Here is a 27053-nt window from a genome sequence, read left to right on the forward strand (position 1 = left end):
ACAAAACAACACGGAATCTATAACTTCCTGTGTAGACTATACAGAGTCTAATTCCCTGTACAGAACCACGTGGAGTCTAATTTCCTAAACAGAACCACGAGGAGTTTAACTTCCTGTACAAAACCACACGGAATCTATAACTTCCTGTGTAGACTATACGGAGTCTGATTCCCTGTACAGAACCACGCGGAGTCTATAACTTCCTGTACAGAACCACACCGAGTCTAATTCCCTGTTCAGAGCCACACGAAGACTATAACTTCCTGTACAGAACCACGCAGAGTTTAACTTCCTGTACAAAACCACACGGAATCTATAACTTCCTGTACAGAACCACACGGAGTCTAACTTCCTGTACAGAACTACACGGAGTCTAACTTCCTGTACAGACCATAAGGAGTCTAACTTCCTGTACAGAACCACACGGAGTCTAACTTCCTGTACAGACCATACGGAGTCTATAACTTCCTGTACAGAACCACACGGAATCTATAACTTCCTGTACAGAACCACACGGAGTCTAACTTCCTGTACAGACCACACGGAGTCTAACTTCCTGTACAGACCATACGGAGTCTAATTCCATGTACAGAACAGGATACAAAAATGTAGAGTCTAAGAAGCACACGGAAATTTCGTGAACAGAACCACATGGCGTAGATCTAATAAGTTCTGCAATACCGGTACCTTGTACTCCTCATTTTAGCTACTCAAGACATCGCGTGCTTCGACAGGCACGACATCGTACGTACATGTACCAACACTTTGCCAAAAACACTCTCAAAATCGGGAGCATTTCCATACGAGACACCTTCCACTCATGGGTGGTCGAGTGCGGCAGTGGCTACACATTCGCCGTTCACTATGCAGCCTGGGTTCGATTCACTTATAGGACGTTAAAGGTACATGTGGTCACAAGCCAAACCTAATAACCATACGTAACCTTGTTGGGCATAAAGAAGATAAACTCAATCATGATGTAAAAATAGGCCCTGGGATCTTTCCTCACCCCAGAGACCTCTGCTCACCCGTAGGGACTTACAGTAGACTACTGCAGTATAGCTTATGGTTATATTTTGAAACCGTTGAGATTACCACCCCATACCCATATACTGCACTGTACATGAATAGCATTGTTCACCTTCAACAAAAAATGCCCTCTGAACCCACTTTCATTATTATAAACATTTGTTTTCATATTTAAAAATTCATGATTTTCCTTTTATCCATTTTGTATATTCCGGAAACATGTTTTTGTATTAGACATCTCTATAAACTTCCGGTGAAATGGTAGCTGTCAGTTTTGCAGACCATCATCATGGATGAAAAGCGGACAATATGTTGATATTTGCAATATATATGTCCAGTGACGATGTCTGATGTTGTGGAGAAGACTTTGGCATCTATTCCAAAATTTCTTGGGGGAGGATTTCTCGGAGTAGGGCAACCTTCTTCACCAAAACATGCCTCTGTCCGAGGTTTCAGCAACTTTCTACGACAGTTAAACAGAGTGCGATCGAGAAATGTAAGCTGCAGCAGTAATACTAGGATTCTATTTAAGTTGACAGTGGGGCGCGAGATTAATATACGACAGCTGCAAGAATTAATTACAAGTTAATTACTCATATCATATTCGAGAGAAAAATAGTATCATCGTATGCAGCAGTACATGTAAAAATCTCTGATTTCTATTTTCGGTTTGCCTTATATTTTATTTTACAGTAATAAATTGAAAAACCTTAAATTCTGTGTCTAATACTTGTTAGTGCTGTTGCATGATTTCGTCAGAATAGTTCCATGCCGTTTAGCCTTCTTCCCTCTGTATACACTCCTAGAGACCTATATACTAATGCACTCCCGAGTCAAAGTCTTTCTGCACAACCTTATTTTCCTACAATTTCTATGTATTTTTTTTCAATCGCTTGCCCTGGTCTCATTAATGACTGAATTTTATCGAGATATTGTGCTTTGAAAAAGGAAATATTAAATCTTCATGTAAAATTTTGATGTATAATACGGATTAATTAATACCTCATACATGTATGTCGGTAGAAATTAAAGTACATTAACAACATAACCAGATTTCCCCTGGCATCATCATCATTCATTAACTTACCAAATTGTTATCAAAATGACAATTCAAAGTTCATATTCTAAAATAAATTTTTATTTCTCAAATAAATGGCAAAATAATGGAAAATAATGAAAATATTACCAAATGAAATTCAAATAAAAATCCTTGCAGCATACACACTTTTTACTAAAATCAGCCCATTAACAAATACAGGAAAATTCTCTGAAAAACGTTTAAATGGTAAGGATATATCTTAAAATTAGAATGTGTGGAATGACTTTTGACCTGACTGTGTAGATTTAAAACAGGTGGAGATCTAGGTTGAGCTGGGTCTTATTGGGCCCTGGCCATGGACTGTTTTGTCTTTAGCAGGGCTTTTTCTCACTGGTTTTGGAAAGGACCTTTCTGTCTAATTTTGGAAAGAAAATTGGTGCATTGGGAAAGATTTTTTCAGAGGTAAACTGCAAATTTTGGGAATTTTAAATGGGGCCCATTAACGGCCCCAAAAATCCCCCCAGAAAAAGCCCTGTTTAGGATGGGTTATGAGGAAGTCAGATGTGTTGGTTCTGTTTGGTAGAGTATAAGTGGCCTTACTAGCTCAGTGTATCTGGAATTTACCTATTGCCTATTACTACGGGGGTGGAGACACATTAACATCCCTATAAGTAGAGTTTGGTACTGATCCTGATAAAACTGCCATGGATCCTAAAAGATACCAGAGGTCTCACGTAAAAATCCAGGTAATGAGTAAGGAGGAGTGATCCCAACACGGAGTTTCGTCCAGAAATTTATTCCTTGAGTTGTTTACATGTTTCAACTAGAAGGTAGTCGTCATCAGAACCTACCTTCTAGTCGAAACATGTAAACAACTTGAGGAATAAATTTTTGGACAAAACTCTGTGTTGGGATCACTGCCTATTAGTAGTGTAGCGGGACTGGACTGGGTCAATCATCGGTGACCAGGTAGCTCAATTGGAAGAGCATCCGGCTAGTGTTCGGAGGTCTCGGGTTCGAACCCCGGTCTGGCCGCTACATTTTCTCCTCTCCTGTTACAAAATTGGCGCCCAACTAAAATACCCACGGTGGTGGTGTAAGGGTCTCGTGTGTCTTCGAGGGAGAAGACTTGGAAAAAAGGAGGGAGGTGTGTAGCGAGACTGGACTGGGTCGATCATCGGTGACCAGGTAGCTCAATTGGTAGAGCATCCGGCTAGTGTTCGGAGGTCCCGGGTTCGAACCCCGGTCTGGCCGCTACATTTTCTCCTCTCCTGTTACAGTAGGATGTTTTCCTTGAGAGCCAAAAAAGGTTGAAAGGTTGAAGCCCAGCATAGGCAGGGAAATTATTGTTCAGTACTCCTTCCTATATATAGCATTATGTAATATATATTTTCTTTTTTGATTGTGTGTTGATAGGAAGAGGAGCACATTATACGACATGAAATCACTGATATGCAGCAGAAGCTGGCCCTACCAGACACCACTAAGGTAAAAATCATTTTAATGTGATCAATCCATTTAATATAAGGAGTCATTTTTGTTAACTTTTCCCCTATCAACAACTCTAATTTGTTAGTCCTTCCTTAAAAGATGTTAAAGTCACAGCCAATGTCCTATATAACTCTTTTCTGAATCATTTTAAGAAAAATTTGGATGGTTGTTTGGCAAAGTGATAACACACTTGCCTATCACCTAGATGACAAGGATTTGATTCCCTGATCTGACAGTATGGGGTCACTTGGTTCCCTACCTAGGTACGACTCCTGGCGCACTACTGTCCAGGCCAACAAAAGTGATTATATAAGTTGATATAACTTGTTTTGCAATTATTTAAGCATTGATGTCATTTTTTTTTAGTTTTATCGGGGTCTGAAAAAAATTTTGTTTCCAAACTTCAGTAAGAATCCGCTACATGGATTCATACAGTTTGTCATACAGTTTGCAAACAAAAAATTTTTCATACCCAGATGAAACTAAAAAATAATTGACATCAACGCTTAAAATTAATTTTTGAAAATGATTTTGTTATTAAAAACATGTTTTATATGTACAATTTTACTGGTTTTATATGGGATTCTTTTTCTCAAATCAATACACAACGTCAATTGTCTTATCGTGATTTCACATTTTTCGCGCCATTCTCAGGATTTTTTTCATAGTGGTATGAAAAGAAAATCTCAACCAATCAGAAAGCCACATTTTGCGTATAAACAATGGAAAATTAATTATAGTAACATAAATAAAGTTTACATACACATTTAAAGAAAAGATCGATACCTGTCATATTTGTGTTGAAATAGGTAGAATAATCTTTGTTTTTTAAAGACGCTATTTATATAAATGAAATATATTCTCCTTACTAACATATGATTTCTCTCTGTAGCAACAAACGTGTGACTGTTTATGTCGGGCCGTGTACTGTGAACTTATGGGCTACGATTTGTCGTGTGTCTACATACACGCTGTCAAACTGGCACAGCAGGGCACAGGATTTGAGAAAAGACTTGGTAAGTTGGGTTTCTTAATTAATAATTTATTTTTCCGATAACCATATTGCCTTTATTTGATTTTGGACTTTGTGTTTACTCAACATGATACCTGGATTGTTCTTGGATTTACATGTCATTTGTACCTTTTATTTAAACCATAGGTCACATGACCTGTTCTTGGCTTTTATTGAAATCTTGGTATATAAGTATACATTTTGGATTTGCAGTTCCTTATTTTTTTATTTATTTTACAGGCAGAGATTAATCTAGACCGATTTTCCTATTGAAATTAGGTAGCATTCCCCACTGATGGTGTTTAAACCTTTGAATTAAAACAATTATCCCATCAAGTAAAAGTTCCCAAAAACAAGAAATGCCCCAAATTTGATGTAAGAATTAAAGCAAAGAATAACTGTAAAATATTGAAATGTAAAGAATATTTTAAGACACTGCTGCCCTTCATTTTCCCTTAATTTCTTAATGGGTCAGGTATCTATGGCCTGTTGTTTTTGCAGAGTTTGCACCTTTTGTTTAAGGCTAGCTAGCTATTCCTCTAAAATGTATATCTATGCATGATGAGTGCTGGAGAAAATGCAGCCTATTATAGCATTGTTTGAATTAAATTACTTTTGTTGGTGGTCCCTGTTTGACAAACCTGGAGTCCTCCAAAAGTAGGTCACTCTGACCTTCTTTGTGATCTTTGACCTACATTAAAGAAAAATGTTGTCAGGGCTCTATATCTTTTAAGCTTCTTACAATTGTCACTTCATACTTAAGGCATAGGTTCAGCTAAATGTTGCAGCATGTTGCATGTCAAAAGTAGGTTGCTTGCTCTATGCTTTATTTTGACTTTTTACCTACATCAAGGAAAATGTTACCGGAGCTCTATCTCCTACACTTCTTAGAACTGGCACTTCATTTTTGGGCATGGCTTCATCTAGGTGGTGTGTTGTGTGCCAAAAGTAGGTTTCTCTGACCTACATTGTGACCTTTGACCTACATAAAAGAAATCTGTTGTCAGGCTCTATCTCCTACACTTCTTAACACTGGCATTCCATACTTGAGACATGGGTTCATGCACCTAAATGAGGCGGTGTAATGCATGCCTAAATTCTTAATTCTGTACATGGTAGTTGGTATTACAGGTCCTTTTTACCTTTTACTTCATACACAGGTTACCTGGTTTGTTCTTTGTTCCTGAACGAGAACCATGAATTAATCTTACTCCTTATCAACACAATACAGAAGGTAAGTCACAGAGTGATGTCCTTTTAAAAAATTAATTTGGTGATTTAATCACACGAAAAGCAGTTTTAGAAGCCATTACAGGTAGATTTTCTTCCTATTATTATTATTATAATGACGCCATCTACATGAAGAAAAAAAAGTATGAAGATTTACAACCTTGATATCAAATCTTACAAGATAATGTACAAATGTTTGAATTACTCTTTTTTTTTTTTTTTTTTTTATTATTATGTTTTTTTTTTTTTAATTGTTTTTTTTAATTTAAAAAAAATTTGTTTGAATTACTCATAATAACCAACTTATATATTTTCTAAAAAAAAAATACTAACTTCAAACAAACAACATTACAGAAAACAATAATCATAAAAAAATAATGTAAATTTTGTACAAATTGAAATTAAATTTCAGGATTTGAACAGCAGCAATATCTTAGACAACTGTGTAGCTTTGACTGTGATCTGCCAACTGGTCAATTCTGAGATGATCCCTAGTGTGTTGCCACTTGTGCAGGAAAAATTGAAACATCCAAGGTAAAGGTATAGGAAAATGAAAGTAGAAAGTCTTAACAATTTGTAAAATTAGTAATAAGGAAATGAAAGTAGGTGGTCTAAAATATGTTATATTAAGCTATAGGAAAGTGAAAGCAGGTTCTGGATACCCATATGTCAGATTAAATTATAGTGTCAAAATGGTGTTCAAAAGTAATAATTCATGTGAAATGTTTGGCTACTTCATGTATTCGATTTTCTTCAGCAAATTAAGTCACTGGAACACAAGTTTTCGCCACATTATGTCTATTCCTAGTCAGCGCAAAGTGCACCCGAAACTAAACACACATACAAATAGTAGCTTAATTACCATCTTTATTTGACGATAAAGTAAAAGACTTCATTCATGTTGTTTTGTTAACTAACTGTTGTTCAGAACAGAAAGCTTGTAAAAGACATTGTAAATCAATTATTATGTCAAAGAAAACAATGTCTGATATGGTCTCAGAAATCACCTATGTCTATAAATAGAACACAAAAGAGTTCCATTCGAACGTAAATGGTGGAACACACGTTCTCTTGTCTAAAGAATAGCTGGCATGGTTTCCAAGTTTACAGGAATATTCAAGTGATGTTTAAGCTTAATATATGATAATGAATAGATATCTTCATCTGGAAATTTTTTATGACTGTATATTTTACCGTTTCCACAGGTTTGGGTATTCTGCTAAAGGTAGAGTCTGTTTCATAAAACATCAGAATAACGAATCTTAATGAGGGCGACCCCACTCTCAATTACCCGCGCCCTGCGCCCTTATTAGGACATATACGATAGGTGATCTGAACAAATTATAATATTAAGTTATTGGGAAATGAAAGTAGGTGGCCTGAACAAATACAGTAGTAAGATAAGTTAAGGGAAATGAGAGTAGGTGGCCTGAACAAATAGTAATGATAAGTTATTGGGAAATGAAAGTAGGTGGCCTGAACAAATAGTAATGATAAGTTATTGGGAAATGAAAGTAGGTGGCCTGAACAAATACAGTAGTAAGATAAGTTAAGGGAAATGAGAGTAGGTGGCCTAAATAAATGGCCATGGATTAAGATTTACATGTACATTTAGGAAGATAAAATGTTTTTTGAAAATGAAAATGTTGTAACAGAATAACAGGTTCCCTTTTCCTTTTAGAGAGCTGGTGCGGATGAAGGCTGCAATGTGTGTCCACCAATTTCTGCTGAAGACGCCATCAATGGTGAACCATTTTCAAGATCACTTCCAGAGAATTTTGTTTGACAAAGATCCGGGTGTCATGTCTGTTGGGGTGAAGATCTATTCTGTCCTTATACAGGTCAGTGTTAACATGTTATACAGTCCTGTACAGTACCTACTGCCTCCCATTGTAGGATCGTTAGGGGCGACTAAGTTAATGATCTTGTCTGTTATTTCCTTTCTAAACATCTTTTTTCTCCTTAAAGACTCCCTTGAAATTGTCTCACTTATGGCCTTTTAGCTGATCATTCACTTTTGAGAAAGATTTTGGGTTCCTTTCCCTGGCCAAAACATGCCAAAGCATTTGAAAATAATGTTTGCTGCTCCTGCTAGATGATCAGTATTTTGAGAGTGTGACGACTGGTTTTCCCATTTTCAGTGTAATATGACCAGTTGTAATGTCCTGCTGAATGTCTTTTGGTAGGGTGCTTCGGTGAGGCAGCACTATAAAGTTTTGCGCTATTACAAGGGGGGAAAAACAAACATATCACAGTCTATTAAAACACAAACATTCATCACACACACATCGCAGGCCATCCTGAAATAACTTCAGCTATTTGGACTTTAACCAAATGGGTTGTTTGTGTACCATAACTCGAGCAGGAAATAGAAATATTACGCAACTTCTGACCTCTCACTATATTCATGGTTGAAACATTCTGAGTTATAGTCTCCGATAAACTGCAGTTATTTACAACAAAAGATGTTTATATGCTGTTCAGGAGTACTGTGATGATTTGATATATAAATTTCAACTAATTATCTTTAGATAATGGAAAAATGATTTGAATTGGATGTCAAATTCCAGCAATTCTAGAAAGCTTATAATGCATCATGAAATGTTAACTTAAATAATTAAAAAAAAACTTGCAAAAAATAACCATTCACAGAATTGTCCTGATTTCCAATATGATGTTTTATAAAACCTTTGCACTAGTTCATTACATTGTCCGCAGCATGACCAGAGTCAGTTCCCAAAGTTAGCCGAGAATTTGATAGGAATCCTTAGTCAGTTGGTCAGTAAGAGGTTGCCGTTGGAGTTCGAGTTCCACAATGTCCCGATGCCCTGGCTCCAGATGGACATCCTGCGGACACTGGCCAAGCTTGGGTCAGGTAATAAACAGTAAGTACATTACCATCCAGAATACCATACACACCTGTTATACATAATTATAGGAAAATGAAAGTAGGTTGTCTGTAAAAACTCTCCGATTAAGTAAACAAGAAGTTAGGGTGGTAAGAACGGTAACATATATTGTAAACTGTATATTTTGATACATAATTATAGGAAAATGAAAGTAGATTGTGTAGAAAAACTCTCAGATTAGGTAAACAAGAAATTACGGTGGTAAGAACGGTAACATTGTAAACTGTTATTTTGATACATAATTATAGGAAAATGAAAGTAGATTGTGTAGAAAAACTCTCAGATTAGGTAAACAAGAAATTACGGTGGTAAGAACGGTAACATCCAGAAAACACTACTACTTTAATGAGATCCTTTTGTACACGTAGATATTTTTTGTTCAGTGTCAAACATAACAGTACTTTATGAGTAATGATATTTCAGTATGATAGAACTATAACATGACCTTGAATGACTAGGGAACTGTAACGTTACAATATGTAATGAGATACCATACGTTGGGATATTTTGGCATTGCCAAAATTAGGGGATTTTTGCTAAAAATTGAGTGTTTTAATATTGATGGGTCAGCGTTTACCATCATGTGTGTTAAATTTTGGCGCTTACCTGAAGTTATGTAATTGATCTGTTTTTTAGCTCACCGGGACCGAAGGTCCGGTGAGCTTATGCCATGGTGCGGCGTCCGTCGTCCGTCCGTCAACATTTGCTTCAAATCGCTACTAGTCAAAAAGTTCTTATTGGATTTTGACCAAATTTGGTCAGAAACATCCTTGGCAGAAGGGGATCAGATTTTGCATAAATGGTGACTCTGACCCCCAAGGGGCCTGAGGGGCGGGGCCCAATAGGGGAAATTGAGGCAATTCCTTTAAATCGCTACTAGTCATAAAGTTATGAATGGATTTGAACCTAATGTGGTCAGAAACATCCTTTGGGGAAGGGAATCAGATTTTGCATAAATGGTTACTCTGACCCTCAAGGGGCCAAAGGGGCGGGGCCTAATGTGGAAATAGAGGTAATTCCTTCAAATCGCTACTTGTCATAAAGTTATGAATGGATTTGAACCCAATTTGGTCAGAAACATTCTTGGGGGAAGGGGAACAGATTTTGCATAAATGGTGACTCTGACCCCCAAGGGGCCTGAGGGGCGGGGCCCAATAGGGGAAATTGAGGCAATTCCTTTAAATCGCTACTAGTCATAAAGTTATGAATGAATTTGAACCCAATTTGGTCAGAAACATCCTTTGGGGAAGGGGAACAGATTTTGCATAAATGGTGACTCTGACCCCCAAGGGGCCAAAGGGGCGGGGCCTAATGGGGAAATAGAGGTAATTCCTTCAAATCGCTACTAGTCATAAAGTTATGAATGGATTTGAACCCAATTTAGTCAGAAGCATTCTTGGGGGAAGGGGAACAGATTTTGCATAAATGGTGACTTTGACTCCCAAGGGGCCAAAGGGGCGGGGCCCCATATGGGAAATAGAGGTAATTCCTTTAAATCGCTACTAGGTATAAAGTTATGAATGGATTTGAACCCAATTTAATAAGAAACATCCTTTGGGGAAGGGGAACAGATTTTGCATAAATGGTGACTCTGACCCCCGAGGGGCCAAAGGGGCAGGGGCCCCATATGGGAAATAGATGTAATTCCTTTAAATCGCTACTAGTCATAAATTTATGAATGGATTTGAACCCAATTTAGTAAGAAACATTCTTTGGGGAAGGGGAACAGATTTTGCATAAATGGTGACTCTGACCCCCAAGGGGCCAAAGGGGCGGGGCCTAATGGAGAAATAGAGGTAATTCCTTAAAATCGTACTTGTCATAAAGTTATGAATGGATTTGAACCCAATTTGGTAAGAAACATTCTTGGGGGAAGGGGAACAGATTTTGCATAAATGGTGACTCTGACCCCCGAGGGGCAAAAGGGGCGGGGCCCCATATGGGAAATAGAGGTAATTCCTTCAAATCGCTACTAGTCATAAAGTTATAAATGCATGTTGTAAACTCAGAGAGTCTGGACTTCATTATTTCTTTAAAGCAGTTGGGATCCCCACTCTATAACCATAAAAAGCATTGTTTGAGGTTAACAAACAAAAGGAATTGAACATAAACATTTTTTTTACATTTGGTCAAATCCAACCAGGTGAGCGATACAGGCCCCATGGGCCTCTTGTTCATTACATACAATAGATTATTCCAACACGTCAACACAGGTCACGGAAGTTTGAAATGGGTTTGTAGCAAATAACTAGAAAGAGGCCAGGGTTGCTAAAGTCCGGATATTGTTCCGACAAATTTTTTTTCGTAAAATTTTGGTGTGTTTAATTTTGGCTCATTCACCCCAGATGCCAAATAAACAAAAATATAACCACATCCAAAATATCGCAACGTACGGTACACATACTGCTCACAATATAATACACATAAAAATACATCTCTAATTCTGCCATTTGACAAACACGTACCAGTGAAAATGATTGATGACTTTGATTTCTCAGCTCACACAAAAGATTCCTATAGATATGGCAGTAGCATAGAAAATATATACCAACATTCTGTAGACAAGGATACAAGACATGGGTGTAATACAGTGTGTAACAGTTGAGGAGAAAATGAAGGGGCCAGACCGGGGTTCGAACCCGGGACCTCTGAACACTAGCCGGATGCTCTACCAATTGAGCTACCTGATCACCGATGATCGACCTAGTCCAGTCCCGCTACAAGCCTAATACAGCGTTTTAAAGATAAAATGCTGGAATTGATAGTAGACAAATTAATATCATTTACAACCGATATATGTGGTAACAATTTGGTAATTGTATTATACTAGCTCCATATATCATAATGCAGGGCTGTATTGTTACACTCCTATGAACCCCTAATAAATCGGCAAAGTATCTTCCATAAAACTGACATGCTCCAGGTAACCTAGATATTGGTGTTCTCAATACCGGTATATCCTAACTCCTAAAGTCACAGTTATATATACCACTGATATTAGTGTTCTCAATACCGATATATCGATACTCCTAAAATCATAGTTATACATACCGCTGAAGCTGGAACATGGCCTAATACAGTTTGTCCTTTTATTGCAGACAAAGTGAGCTGATGTACCCTGTTCTGAAGGAGGTCATACAGCGACTAGATATGAAAGAGCGAATAGCTTATGGTAAGTATAAACTGCTAGTGTTTTTATCCTCACATGTTGGGTATAACTTGATTATACATTTGTATATCGTGGCTGAAAGAGATTTAGAATAGTCAATGGTAAAATATATGTAACAAGAGGTAAAATGCCTACCTTGCTACTGCCGTTCAGACTAGTCCAGTTGAACTGAGCTGTTCTGCTACTTTCTTCTTTACCCGGGGGTAATTCCTTTAAAAAAGTCTCTTGACCCTGAAAACACACACAAAACCCTGGCCTACACCACGTGCACCTTCATGGGTTTTAAGATGGGTGCCAACAACTAAACCAGGATACGAGTCTGTGACCTCTGAACTCTTAGGCAGACATTCTAACCATTTGAGCTACCTGGCCACTGGCACTCAGCCCAGTCCAGTAGTACTACATATACAATATTATATATAATATCTTAAACTGAAGAGTTTTTATGCCGTGTGAGATTATATGAAACAATTTTTGGATTTTTTTGCAAGATTGTCTACAAATAATAATGTTTGCAAAATGACATCAAACATTTATTATTTCTGTGACATTTTCCAGCAATCCTGTATGAATGTATTGTCACCATCAGCACCATCTACCCAAATGAGGAACTTCAAAGGGAGGCAACTACATGTGTCAGTCGCTTCATCAGATCAACCAACTATAGCCTCAAATATATAGGTAACATTTAAATCAGAGTTTAAAACAGACAGACTGAGACAGAAATCTACAAATTTTGAAGAAATCTATCAAATTTTTGTTGATTTTGTAAACTCTTTTTTCACAAACTTCCATATTTGTTTGGCAAAAATCTGCTGCGTTGTTATTGTGATTCAGTAAAAAAGCTAAAACTATTACTTCATTGCCATGCAACAAGCCTCAACATGCTGTCTACTTTGTACAAACTTACATGATGGCTCCCTTGGCTAATTAGAGAATAAATATAGATATAGATACTGCCTTATTAATAGTTATTGTTGTCCATCACTACATGTATGATTAATTATTAAATCTCTGCCTCCGCTAGTGATCGAACCCGGGACCTCTGGCTTACTAGTCTTAAGCTCAACTGATGGAACTAAGAGAAGATCTCTATCGCTGAGCAGTATGTTGTGGCTAGTATTTACCAGGGTTACATGTCCATAATCACTGATTTATTACAGAATTTGATGATTGGTGTATGATACTTGTTTGTACAGGTATAAAGGCACTAACAGCTCTAGTGAAATGTTGTCCTGAATCAGCACTGGAACATCAAATGACTGTAGTAGAGCTTCTGGATGATAAAGATCAGGCAATCCAAAGCAAGGTAAGAGAAAACGTTTGAACTGTTTGCCTTCTGATAGTAGATTTCTGTACAGATATCAAAGTTACTATTGAAATTGATGTTAATTGTTTATTTACAGTTAAAATGTTAGTGGTTTATTTACAGTTAAAATGTTAGTATTTGATTTACAGTTCAAATGTTTGTGGGTTATTTACAGTTAAAATGTTTGTGGTTTATTTACAGTTAAAATGGTAGTGGTTGATTAGCAGTTAAAATGTTAGTGGTTTATTTACAGTTAAAATGCTAGTGGTTTATTTACAGTTAAAATGCTAGTGGTTGATTAATCTACAGTTAAATTGTTTATGTTTTTTTTACAGACCCTGGAGCTACTGTACTGTATGACTAACCCAAGTAATGTCCAGGTTGTGTGTGACCGACTGTTACATCACCTCAGCCTCAACACCACCAATAACTTTCTACAACTTGACCTTTCCACCAAGGTCTTCCAGCTGGCAGACAAATATCCTTAATGACATCATAGTGACATACAACCTCAAGGGTACTGTTAATCTAGCTAGGTTGATCTTTTCAACTTTAGATATAAACCATTTTGTGGAATTAGATTATAGTGCATGCACAGTAATGTGCTTTATACTTCATATTGCTTTCAATTAAGGATCGAATAATGTTATGTTGAGGTGTATGGGGGTATAAACCTCAATAGGTCTTGAGACAAAATTTATGAAATGTTATGTTGAGGTGTATCCCAGCTAGCATGACTACGTTGGGCCAACGTTGGCCCACAGATGTTGACTACGTAGGGCCAATGTTGGCAAACTACGTTGGCCCAATGTAATTTTGCTCATCGGCCCATCGTTGGACCAACATTGTATGTCAGATAGCCAACGTTGGCCCATCGTTGGACCAACATTGTATCTCAGATAGCCAATGTTGGCCCATCGTTGGACCAACATTGTATGTCAGATAGCCAACGTTGGCCCATCGTTGGACCAACATTGTATGTCAGATAGCCAACGTTGGCCCATCGTTGGTTTCAAGTGTGTATTTCCAACTATTGGTTTCACCTTCATAGGCCCAACATTGGCCCAACTTAACAAACAGTAGATAAAGTGATGCTTATGTGTAATGCTGGCAACATAAAAATTAATCAGTTGTCATATTGGCAAGTGCTTTACAATTTATTTGTATATGATCACAGCATTGATAGTTGCAGTAGCTGCCTGTTGTGCCCTTTTTTGTTCCTCTCTCCTTTTCCTGCCACCATCGCGATCACAAGCAAATCTGAACCAATCTTTTGCATTGAATTGCTGCAATTTCCGAATCTGTTGCTGTCGCACACAGGCGGTTCTTCCTTACTGTAGCTGTTGGAATAAATAAACAATATATCAAATCTACACAGAATGTAAAAATCAAGCGGCACAGATGGCATGAATCGCTAACCTGGACATTTCTGCAGTTATGGCATTATGGCATTAAAGTAATTTACATTATTATATATAGATTATATATATATATGAAATTTGTCAAGTAGTAATAACGACAGTACAGACAAGTATTTTCGAGGCAATCTGCCCCTTTATCAAGAAACAAGGAAATTATACAAACGATCTGACATTGAACATGGAACAGCTACACAAATTTTGTAGATAAATATACTTAGTATATATGTGTGTATGTGTAAGAAATGAAAAATAAATTCTGAAAACTTTATGACCCCGATATCTAGCAAGCAAAAGTGTACGTACGGTAGTGTACGTACGGCAGGTGGTCTTGTGGAATTAATTAATATACTAAAATTACTTCAGGAATTGAAACATAATTAAAAAGCAAATCATATAGCCTACTTACATTGTCTTTTGATCAAAGAAATGCTCTCTTTCTTCTTCGTGATTAATCCAAATATCTTCTGTGTAAGTCGAAATAGCACTGTACTGTGTACAACCAGTTGAACAGCTCGGACAAGGTCCCTGATAAGAATGTAACATCTGCAGGCAGCTTGACCATCCCTAGTATCAGATGTCACGGTTACTAAGGGAACTGGTCCGACCCTTGCTGTGACAAGCGCTGACCCAGTTTTGTGGGCAGTAAACATGCATAGATAGTGGCATCCTTAAACCGGCCACTAAAATATTTACCAAAACATTTATGCCCTTGTTCCTGTTTTACTACAGTATAAAAGACTTTAATTTATGATTAGTTATTCTCACGCAAACAATACATTTTATTATATAGTGATTTTGAAAAAAAAAAATTCTATTAAAAAATCTTATGAAGTGTATTTTTAAAAATGGTTGATAATATATATATCAACTTTGATTACAGATAATCACTTTTGTTTGAATTTGTTGTAAACCTGCTTGGGCTTACAACGTCGGGTCAACGTAGGACCAACGTTGGACCAACCTAGGTAATTCAGCACTGAAATGTACTAACAGGGGGCCAATGTTGGGCCAACGTAGTGTTCCCAACTTATCTTCAGTTGCTGTCGAGTAAAACAAGTTGTTGTTGGGCCAACGTCGGGCCAACGTTGTATGACCAACGCCAACCATTGGTCAACCGTACAACCATATGCCAACGTTGGCCCAACGTAGTCATGCTATCTGGGATGGGGGTATAAACCTCAATAGGTCTTGAGACAAAATTTATGAACTGCAAAGCAGTTCATAATAAATTTGTCTCAAGACCTATTGAGGTTTATACCCCCATACACCTAAACATAACTTTATTCAATCCTTATATTTATATATTTTTGATATTTTGTACAATATTTTGTCTTTGACAAATAGGGACTTGTCTACCACAAGTCTACCACAGAACTTATCGAAATGTACGTCATCACTCTTCGTCTACATTGTTAACGTAACCGAATGTTATTGCTTGCAATTATGAAATAATAAATAAGTTACAGCTGATTACAAATATATACATTTATTTATTTATATACAGCTGATTAATCCTAACACACGCAAATTTCCCCAAGCATACACTGTATACACAATCCTCTCACACCTGTACATTGACACTATGCACCATTAGCCAATACTATATTACACATAAAATATATATATTTATTCTATATACACTACACTGTCCTATAAACAACACCTAAACAGTCTAGCTTTCCACAATGTCACAGTTCATCATCTAACAGTTGCCTCTTCATCCAACACAATGTTGTCCATGATCCTGAACAATGAGTCCATCTGCTGATCTGTAGTTCAGCTTCCGTATGTCCTCATATCCACGGAACATCACACAGATGTACCAAAACACAGCCTGTCACAGGTCAAATCACATGACCTTAATATAAACACTGGAATGGGTCGATACCAAAGGTTTCCATAACTCAATATGGGTGTACCATACAGGTTTCCATCAGTAGGTAGACCACAGTAATGAAGCTCAGTATATATAGGCTTCCATAGTTTCTGACGTCGTCAGCATTCACCATATCGTAGATATGACAGCGGGAAAAAGTTACAACATAATAATAACATCCTACTAATGACTAATTGTTATTTAACAATATATACAATAAGACTTATTAAAATATAACATTCTAAACTGTTTACCTTTACATTCCATAGTGTACAAACACGTACATACCTTACCGTGTAAACATACGCGAACACCCACAGTTATCACTTCATACATGTTCAATACATACACATTTAAGAATAACTTTTACTAATTGTACACTTTAATATATCTAATTACTGACATTCTTCATAAGATATTCGTAAATAACTCACGCACACCCGATATAATACTCATACTCACTCATACCCGTGCACGCATTCCTTACCTGTAAACAACTCGCTACCGAACACCTGACCTAAATCATATAATAGCGTTGCTATACACCAATATATCGCTTATTGTATGATAAATACAGTACAGACATATCAATACACTAACCTAAAATAAAGAAGACTTATTAATGAACTTACCGTGATCTGTATTTCACGCTGGTAAACCCGCACACCTGTATCACACCTGTATTTGAAATCTGTTTCCCACCTGTATACATGCGCAGTCGTCTACTTCCGTACTTACCTGAGTTAACTATCGTGCATACACGCGCGTAATTCAAACTATATGTATAATATACTTACCAACAAATGTCGGTGTGTGACATACATATGGTTAATACTTTCAGGATTTCTTTCGTGAACAAACTTAATAGCGAATTAAAACAAATATTAGTTTTAAAGGAATTTATTTCATATAAATATGATCACTTTTAAAAAGGAATTAAAAAAATATAGTCCAAGCTCAACAAATGTATTCCTACGCCGGACTTGATATAGTTCATTGAAAAATGACTCGAGTTATAACTGTGGTAGGTTCAGAGTCTGAATTGAGTGGATATAAATATTAGAGGTTGAATTCCAATGAAACATATCAGAGTACATATACATGTATAACAGTAAAATTTGTTCATAGCCAATCCAACAGGGCTAGAGGAGATAGTTTGCTATATCTTAAATGCCTTGTAGGGCTTTAAAATATATACAGATGCGCCATGCAACTTGGGGATTTTGTTTACTTTGTGATAAGCAGGGGGCTGCAGTGGCAGAGTGGTAAAGTTGTCCTGACACTTTATCACTAGCCCTCCATCTCTGGGTTGCGAGTTTGAATCCCATGGTACTTACCATAAGTCGGTCGTTTCTCTCTGGGTACTCTGGCTTTCTTCTGCCTCCAAAACCTGGCACCTCCTTAAATAACCCTGGCTGTTAATAGGACTTGAAACAAAATAAACCAAATCTAACCAAAGTAATAAGCAGATTTTTTTGTCAAGCCTGTTTGTCTTAAAAGGCTTTGCAATACTGGTAACTATGCTTCCAACAGGTTTCAAATTTAAAAAAAACCTGACCCTATATCACCCTTATATCAATCATTAAAGTGGGACCAGTAAGTTTAACTTATAATGGTTTAATCACTTAAGTATTGCTATCCTTGACAAAAAATGTAGATTTTCTAGTTCTAGCCAGTGGTATGTTGACATGGTATACAGACTTTTGTCCTCGTGTAAAGCAGCTCTTCCAAGCTCACTGATTGATAAAGTTATCGCCGTCATTGAGAAAGGTGAGTTGGAATTTTATATTAAGATGATGAACGGGAAGTCAATTTCAGATCTTTAGAGTTCTGGGTATTAAGAAGGTATGTTATCAGTTAGTGTATAAACATTGTTATATTCTGTTTCTTATTTTTGAGGATAGAATAAAAATCACAAAAATAAACACATGTACCTTATATTTGAAAGTATTATATCACAGTAGTATTGACTGTTTCATAATTTATAATTTATCAAAAAAAATTAGATAAATGTTAAAAAACAATAAGAATTATTTTTTTTAACTTAAGTAAGATCACAAAGAAATACAGAAACAGAAAGTAATTTTGAGAGACAGAAACAGAAAGTAATTTTGAGAGACAGAAACAGAAAGTAATTTTGAGAGACAGAAACAGAAAGTAATTTTGAGAGACAGAAACAGAAAGTTTTTTGCCAATCAGCTATCAGCATGCTAAAATTCAATTTTTTGCTTGTGTTACATATCAATGATGTTCCCAAGACCTTTTTAACACACAGACTCATAAGATACGTTTCCATTTATCAAACGGTAACATTACTAATTTGTTAGTTTGTTTATTTCAGAATGTGAGACGGACAACAACGGTCACAAATCCCAAGAGGTGACAGAGTTCCAACAGTACCTACTTAAAAAGTCTCTCGGAACACTGTACCAGGACAGCCTGTCCTCGCAACTCATCCTGGTGTCGGTGTGGGTAAGGTTCACATCCTGGTGTCGGTGTGGGTAAGGTCCTCGCAACTCATCCAGGTGTCGGTGTGGGTAAGGTCCTCGCAACTCATCCAGGTGTCGGTGTGGGTAAGGTTCACATCCTGGTGTCGGTGTGGGTAAGGTTTACATCCTGGTGTCGGTGTGGGTAAGGTTTACATCCTGGTGTCGGTGTGGGTAAGGTTGTACATCCTGGTGTCGGTGTGGGTAAGGTTTACATCCTGGTGTCGGTGTGGGTAAGGTTTACATCCTGGTGTCGGTGTGGGTAAGGTTTACATCCTGGTGTCGGTGTGGGTAAGGTTTACATCCTGGTGTCGTTGTGGGTAAGGTTTACATCCTGGTGTCGGTGTGGGTAAGGTTTACATCCTGGTGTAGGTGTGGGTAAGGTAATCATCCTGGTGTCGGTGTGGGTAAGGTTTACATCCTGGTGTCGGTGTGGGTAAGGTTTACATCCTGGTGTCGGTGTGGGTAAGGTTCTGATCCTGGTGTCGGTGTGGGTAAGGTTTACATCCTGGTGTCGGTGTGGGTAAGGTTTACATCCTGGTGTCGGTGTGGGTAAGGTTTACATCCTGGTGTCGGTGTGGGTAAGGTTTACATCCTGGTGTCGGTGTGGGTAAGGTTCACATCCTGGTGTCGGTGTGGGTAAGGTTTACATCCTGGTGTCGGTGTGGGTAAGGTTCTGATCCTGGTGTCGGTGTGGGTAAGGTTTACATCCTGGTGTCAGTGTGGGTAAGGTTCTCATCCTGGTGTCGGTGTGGGTAAGGTTCTCATCCTGGTGTCGGTGTGGGTAAGGTTTACATCCTGGTGTCGGTGTGGGTAAGGTTCTAATCCTGGTGTCGGTGTGCGTAAGGTTCTGATCCTGGTGTCGGTGTGGGTAAAGTTTACATCCTGGTGTCGGTGTGGGTAAGGTTTACATCCTGGTGTCGATGTGGGTAAGGTTTACATCCTGGTGTCGGTGTGGGTAAGGTTCACATCCTGGTGTCGATGTGGGTAAGGTTCACATCCTGGTGTCGGTGTGGGTAAGGTTTACATCCAGGTGTCGGTGTGGGTAAGGTTTACATCCTGGTGTCGGTGTGGGTAAGGTTTACATCCTGGTGTCGATGTGGGTAAGGTTCACATCCTGGTGTCGGTGTGGGTAAGGTTCACATCTTGGTGTCGGTGTGGGTAAGGTTCACATCATGGTGTCGGTGTGGGTAAGGTTCACATCCTGGTGTCGGTGTGGGTAAGGTTCTAATCCTGGTGTCGGTGTGCGTAAGGTTCTGATCCTGGTGTCGGTGTGGGTAAAGTTTACATCCTGGTGTCGGTGTGGGTAAGGTTTACATCCTGGTGTCGATGTGGGTAAGGTTTACATCCTGGTGTCGGTGTGGGTAAGGTTCACATCCTGGTGTCGATGTGGGTAAGGTTCACATCCTGGTGTCGGTGTGGGTAAGGTTTACATCCAGGTGTCGGTGTGGGTAAGGTTTACATCCTGGTGTCGGTGTGGGTAAGGTTTACATCCTGGTGTCGGTGTGGGTAAGGTTTACATTCTGGTGTCGGTGTGGGTAAGGTTCACATCTTGGTGTCGGTGTGGGTAAGGTTCACATCCTGGTGTCGGTGTGGGTAAGGTTCACATCCTGGTGTCGGTGTGGGTAAGGTTCACATCCTGGTGTCGGTGTGGGTAAGGTTTACATCCTGGTGTCGGTGTGGGTAAGGTTTACATCCTGGTGTCGGTGTGGGTAAGGTTTACATCCTGGTGTCGGTGTGGGTAAGGTTTACATCCTGGTGTCGGTGTGGGTAAGGTTTACATCCTGGTGTCGGTGTGGGTAAGGTTCTGATCCTGGTGTGGGTGTGGGTAAGGTTTACATCCTGGTGTCGGTGTGGGTAAGGTTTACATCCTGGTGTCGTTGTGGGTAAGGTTTACATCCTGGTGTCGGTGTGGGTAAGGTTGTACATCTGTAGCAGGGATAACGCCCCAACCAGAGATATAGAGGATCAGTAACAGATTTATGCAATTCAGAATTATTCATTTGTAATTTTGCATCAATTTGATTCTGTGCAGAAGCCTAACAACCTTTTTTAGCTCACCTGGCCCGAAGAGCCTGTGAGCTTATGCCATGGTGCGGGGTCCGGCGTCCATCGTCCGTCAGTCTGTCGTCCACCCACATTGCTTTAAATCGTTACTAGTCATAAAATACTGAATGGATTTTAACCAAATTTGGTCAGAAAGATCCTTTGGGGAAGGTGATCAGATCGTGAAATGACCTCAAGGGTTGATTAGGAATTGTTGAATATTGCTTGTTAAACTACAAATCATGTTATTATTTTGGTAAACATCATAAACAACTGAACATGCTTTAGATATTTTTTGGCAAAAACAAATATTGATAATTCATGTATGAACACAATCATAATTAAATTTCCAACTTAGAATTGATGAAACAATTATGAACAAAATAGGTTGACATGGAGATCCTCGAAAATACAAAGAGGATGAGACCAGGTGTTTTAGAATATTAAGGACCCATTTAATCAATGTCACCTGTATGTTATAAAATTTTATATATACCTTGTATTCTAGGAGACAAAGACACTTATAGAAAGGATTTTATTTTTACATAATTTTATTATGTTTATATATTCTGTTTAGAGACACCTGTAAAAATGGAATTTCGAGATTTTAATATATTTTTTTTTTTTAGATTTTGGGAGAATGTGGAAATCTTCTGAAAAACATGCCAAGTGAAAAAGTTATCTCCCTTCTTTTCAAACACTTCCAAAAAAAGACACTAGATGTCAGCACAAAACTGTGGATGACATCATCCCTAACAAAGCTTGTCTGTGCCAAAGTTTTGGACAGAGATGTAGTTACAAAAAGACTGGCAGAGGCGAGGGAGGAGGAGAAGGATGCAGTGGTCAAGCAGGTAATGGTCAGTGGGGTGTGGGAAAGGACAGGTGGGGTGGGGTGTGTGGAGTCAAACAGGTAATGGTCAGTGGGATGTGGGAAAGGACAGGTGGGGTGGGGTGTGTGGGGTCAAACAGGTAATGGTCAGTGTGGGAAAGGGTAGATGGGGTGTGGGGTCAAACAGGTAATGGTCAGTGTGGGAAAGGACAGGTGGGGTGGGGTGTGTGGAGTCAAACAGATAATGGTCATTGGGGTGTGGGAAAGGACAGGTGGGGTGGGGTGTGTGGGGTCAAACAGGTAATGGTCAGTGGGGTATGGGAAAGGACAGGTGGGGTGGGGTGTGTGGAGTCAAACAGGTAATGGTCAGTGGGATGTGGGAAAGGACAGGTGGGGTGGGGTGTGTGGGGTCAAACAGATAATGGTCAGTGGGGTGTGGGAAAGGACAGCTGGGGTGGGGTGTGTGGGGTCAAACAGATAATGGTCAGTGGGGTATGGGAAAGGACAGGTGGGGTGGGGTGTGTGGAGTCAAACAGGTAATGGTCAGTGGGATGTGGGAAAGGACAGGTGGGGTGGGGTGTGTGGGGTCAAACAGATAATGGTCAGTGGGGTGTGGGAAAGGACAGGTGGGGTGGGGTGTGTGGCGTTAAACAGATAATGGTCAGTGGGGTGTGGGAAAGGACAGGTGGGGTGGGGTGTGTGGGGTCAAACAGGTAATGTTCAGTGTAGGAAAGGATAGGTGGGTTGGAGGTAGGGGTGGGGGTGGGGTGCTACATGTATTTGTAGAATAGTGCTGTTGTCTATCTAGCAATGGTCAGTGTTAACTTGAATTTTTGGGAAAGTAGATAACGTTTGGTTTGTTGAGGGGAGGTTTGTATGATCTGTACAGGCTGGGGGTATAATTACCTTGCAGCTGTATAAGGTAAATGCTAGAGAGGAAGAGGGAAGAAGGACAAAAAAATCTTGATACACCTGTCCATTATAAGATAATGTATTCAATGTTATAAATATTAACGTTTTACAGAAATTGACTCAGACGTTAAACATAGCACAGAGCCAAATTGACCTATTTTTGCCAACCATGACTTCTAGCCGTGCCAAACAACTGAATGGGGTAGGTAATCACACACTCTAACAAAACCAAACGAAAATCTGATTAACCTGCCATCATCAAAGGAAGTGTTTCTCTAATTTCTTTATCTTTGTTCTGTCAGTCTGTCTTACACATATAATCCATACACTGAAACCCACATGGGGCAGTTGCCAGGTACTGACCGTAGGCTAGTAGTTTTTCTCGGAGGACACCGGCTTTCCTCCACCTTTAAGACCTGGCACGTTCTCAAATGCTCCATCCTGTTAATAGGACGTTAAAACAAACCAAACCAAAATAGTTGTAAGATATTGATATATGATTGAGAAGGGAACAGAAGGAAATAAGAGGCAAGATGGACCCGATTAAGTTAATTGATGGTGTGTAGATCCCTCTAGGATTGTATTGTTGCAGGCTAGTTTATCTGATTTTTGATTCAGATGGATTTCACACTAAGTTTCCTGGATGACTATGTGAGTCAGTCTCTAACAGAAGGAGCCCAGCCATACAAGGCAAAGACTTTACGGTGTCAGCCTCAGCAGCCAGAATCAGGTCCGTATGTTCTCAGACATTATAACTGTCAGTCTATCTCTCTCTTATGATGCTAAGCTCAACTTGTCAGCTTATTTTGATGAAATATGGTACACCAGATTCATATCTTAAAATAAACTGTTTTGCAATATTTTTTTCTGAATTTTCAAGGGATGGATTATTTATGAAAGAGCCTGAACACTACTGTAGGTGGATGTGAGGTTGTGATGGTTTTATCTGTCATTGGTGTTTCAATTACTCATTTGAGAGAGTTATGGCCCTTTGAACTTGCAGTGGCGGAGAGAAAATGTGTCACTCTGTCAATAATCAGTATATGGTTGTCAAAACTATATGTAATTTCTTTAACCCAGATCTATTCCGTGGATTGAATGGTGTGGCCAAGGACACCACAGAAAATGTTGCCAAGGAAACCTTGTCGCAGGGGTCAACTGGGAAACATACTGGAGGATCAGAGGGAGGCAGCGACCTCTCTGGAGGTCAAAGGTCAGTATTACATTGAAAATAATTATATAGTCAAAGGGAGGCAGTGACCTCTATAGGTCAAATGTCAGTATAACATTAAATTTCATTATATAATCAGAGGGAGGCAGTGACCCCAATCTTTAGGTCAAAGGTCAGTACATTTGATTCATATTGAAACCCAATGGAGGCTGTGACATTTTTGAAATTGTTGTAGCAATCGTAGATCACTGTGTATTTGTTGTTCTGGATTCTACAAAACTCAGAAAAATACATACTTTTTGTCAATGACTTATTTTAATGTACCAAACAACACTTGGTATCGACACTTTGTATCTATATTGAATGTCTTCAAGTCTGTTTACTTTTAACTTGTACTGCATGTTTATATAAGTAGTGGAATATCCAGAATATACACACGACAACAAAAGTTCTGATTTGGTCAATCCTAAGTCCAAGTTACCATTTCTTTTCAAACAGGGAGAGTAGGCTCAACATGGAAGGAGTGAAACGTGTGTGGGGTAAAAAGGGTTTAATATCCGATCCCGAACCTGACCCGCCAATGTCAAGGTCAACACAGAGAAAAGATGACCAGGATATTCCAAACTCTATTGGGAATATGGAGATGGAGGCGGAGGACGACAAAGCCAAAAAGTTAGAGTTAGCATCAGCTTTGTTCAGTGGAATCACTTCTCCGGTATGTACAAGTTGTAGATGATTATTCTTAAGTGAGGAAATTGTCATTTTAGCAAGAAAGTATCTTTGAATTCAAATAATTGGGGAAATAGCCACATATTTATGCCCTTTCTTATGGTGGACATACCTAGTAGTCATAAAGTGTTAACATCTGTTCAGTTAAGGACTTTAACAGAGTCATTAATTGAAACAAGATGCTGATATTTTACATGAAATTCTTTGGCGACAACCATCCATCAAGCCTGTTCTGAAGTCAAATAAAGAAATCCCCCCCCCCCAAGCTTTTAGCCTGTTTAGAACTGTGACTAACTTTTGAATTTTGATAACTCTATTTCAGTCAAAGCTCAAATTTGAGCTTACATATATTTAAGGATTAAACTGTCTTTTTTGGGTGTCTATGGTCGATATAAATGCCAGAGCTTTGCAAACAAACATGTTATATTGTTCGCTAGCACAATATGACATGTTTGTTTGCAAAGCTCTGGCATCTATATCGACCATAGACACCAAAAAAAGACAGTTTAATGCTTATATTTACATTCTCGACATATTCGTTTTGTTATATTTGAAAATTTGCATAAAAAATGCCAATATTCAGCGATTTCGTCAATGGGGTTCGACAAATAGAACAGCCTATTTTTTCAAAATTCATTTGTCACGTGCAGATTGGCAAACAAAAAAGTGCATTGAAATATTACGAAAAAAACACAGTCTGTTCAATGTTTTTTTATTATTTGTGTAACAATATTGTATAAAATGTCTTTTTGATACTTTTTTATTAACATAAAAAACAATTTATGTTAGTTACAAGTAGTTCCGGTGGGTGAATATATTCGTGCGCGGCATGGATTGATGTCACGTTTTGGGTGTCAATTATGGTCACATAGACAGCAAATCTTTTTACTTAGTTTATATCGTGGCTTTGCCACCAAAATGTAAATATTTGACAAATATCCTCTGGATTTTTCAACATGCATATTACGATACGGATGACTCAGATTATACTTTTAGAATAATTTTCACAGATGGCTAAATTTGCTGATAATACAAACTGCTGTCCAATCCATCTTATTGTGTTTATGTAGACGTTATACTGGATTAGACAATTTATCTAAAACTCACAGTATTGTTTGACTTCTTTATTATATTGAAAAATCCCTAAATTTTAATTGGTTTTCAGGGATATAATTATGCAGATCATTTAAAATTAATTACTATGTGAAAAAAAATAAAGTGTTGGTTTTAAAATAACAGAATTTTTTATTGCATTGACTTGTATATATATTTAAACTTTTGTTGGCAATGAAACAACTTAAAATTTTTAAACTAATTTATATCTTATTTATTAAACATAATTAATGTCTATAACCTATTGTAGAATAAACAGCATTCTCGAGTTGACGATCAGAAAACACTGGAGTCATCGTCACTACTGGACTCTCGTTCCCAAGGAAGTGAAGACTCGGGAAGTTCCTCTCGCGAGGCAATGTCACCAAAATCCCTGCCCACCGACGACACTGGGGGCTGGAGATCTCTACACAAACAAACAACTTCAGTCACTGAAAATACTCCGTCACCATCCATTGAAACTGGTACTAAATCCTCAACCCCTAGTGTTAACAGCCATGAAAGTCTGATTGGTCAAAACATTTCATCGACAGGATTTCATGGAGTTGCTGAATCAACTATGACAAATGCGTCTGATCTCGATACAGACTTGACAGCATCTTTGTATGCAGAAGGGAGAGATGATTTACTGTCGGACATAAGTGCAATAATGAATTCTCCCCATCAGTGGGGTCAGGCTATTAATAGAGACGCCAGTTTCTGTAACCTAGACGAACGACCCTGTTTACCGGGGTCAACAAGTGCACATAGCCTCTATGATGTTTTATCTCCAGAAAACGGTAATGGTCAGTTTGCTGGCATGGAGACTCGAGATGAGAAACAGTTGACGGACACGGATACTTCAGAAACTTTGTATGATGAATATACTGATCAAGCATAATTCCTAAATTAAAACTTAATACAACCGTAAACAACTTGTGTATTTTATTACATTATTATGTAGTTACTGTTGCTTGATATCCCTACTGCTTAGGTGACATATGTCTAGTTTCAAAAATGTCTCTGAAAGAAATTCTGTTCATTTCAACCTTTTTTTTACCCCACAACTTTTTTTAGCGCACAAATCATTTAACCTCAAAAAGATAGCATGACCTTTGACCCTTTTAACTTTGTCAGGCAACCACCCCTTCTTTATTGGGGCTGCGGTGGCCAAGTGGTTAAGGTGTCCGGACACCGTATCACTCACCTGCCACCTCTAGGTTGCGAGTTCGAAACCTACGTGGGGCAGTTGCCTGGTACTGACCGTAGGCCGCTGGGTTTTTTCTGGATACTCCAGCTTTCC

General features: G+C 38.4%; 1 protein-coding gene and 1 long non-coding RNA gene across 2 annotated transcripts; one reads left to right on the forward strand and one right to left on the reverse strand.

Annotated features, from left to right (window-relative positions):
• The first annotated feature begins 1277 nt into the window (after positions 1 to 1277).
• LOC117315457 (AP-4 complex subunit epsilon-1-like) lies at positions 1278 to 26685 on the forward strand. The gene is made up of 19 exons (XM_033869651.1): positions 1278 to 1525; positions 3485 to 3556; positions 4452 to 4575; positions 5732 to 5805; positions 6214 to 6335; positions 7483 to 7642; positions 8520 to 8686; positions 11809 to 11882; positions 12438 to 12560; positions 13079 to 13188; positions 13524 to 13666; positions 18143 to 18255; positions 18827 to 18957; positions 21647 to 21868; positions 22871 to 22960; positions 23377 to 23488; positions 23839 to 23971; positions 24428 to 24644; positions 26022 to 26685. Exons 1-19 carry the CDS (start codon positions 1373 to 1375, stop codon positions 26649 to 26651), a joined length of 2970 nt encoding a protein of 989 aa, XP_033725542.1. The 5' UTR covers positions 1278 to 1372; the 3' UTR covers positions 26652 to 26685.
• Positions 14327 to 15313, reverse strand: LOC117315458. The gene is made up of 2 exons (XR_004529705.1): positions 15016 to 15313; positions 14327 to 14528 (listed from the first exon to the last, which is right to left on the reverse strand). It is a non-coding gene; the product is annotated as an uncharacterized LOC117315458 (long non-coding RNA).
• Positions 26686 to 27053: the final 368 nt, after the last annotated feature.

The sequence above is a fragment of the Pecten maximus genome, chromosome 17 (assembly GCF_902652985.1).
Source record: "Pecten maximus chromosome 17, xPecMax1.1, whole genome shotgun sequence".
NCBI lineage: Eukaryota > Metazoa > Mollusca > Bivalvia > Pectinida > Pectinidae > Pecten > Pecten maximus.

Bases quoted from the DNA above. Each gene is read 5' to 3' on its own strand.
- LOC117315457 (XM_033869651.1), top strand. From the start codon at position 1,373: ATGTCTGATGTTGTGGAGAAGACTTTGGCATCTATTCCAAAATTTCTT. The intron at 6,336-7,482 runs GTAAAGGTATAG...TTTTCCTTTTAG, and splicing joins GAAAAATTGAAACATCCAAG to AGAGCTGGTGCGGATGAAGG. The intron at 22,961-23,376 runs GTAGGTAATCAC...TTTTTGATTCAG, and splicing joins GTGCCAAACAACTGAATGGG to ATGGATTTCACACTAAGTTT.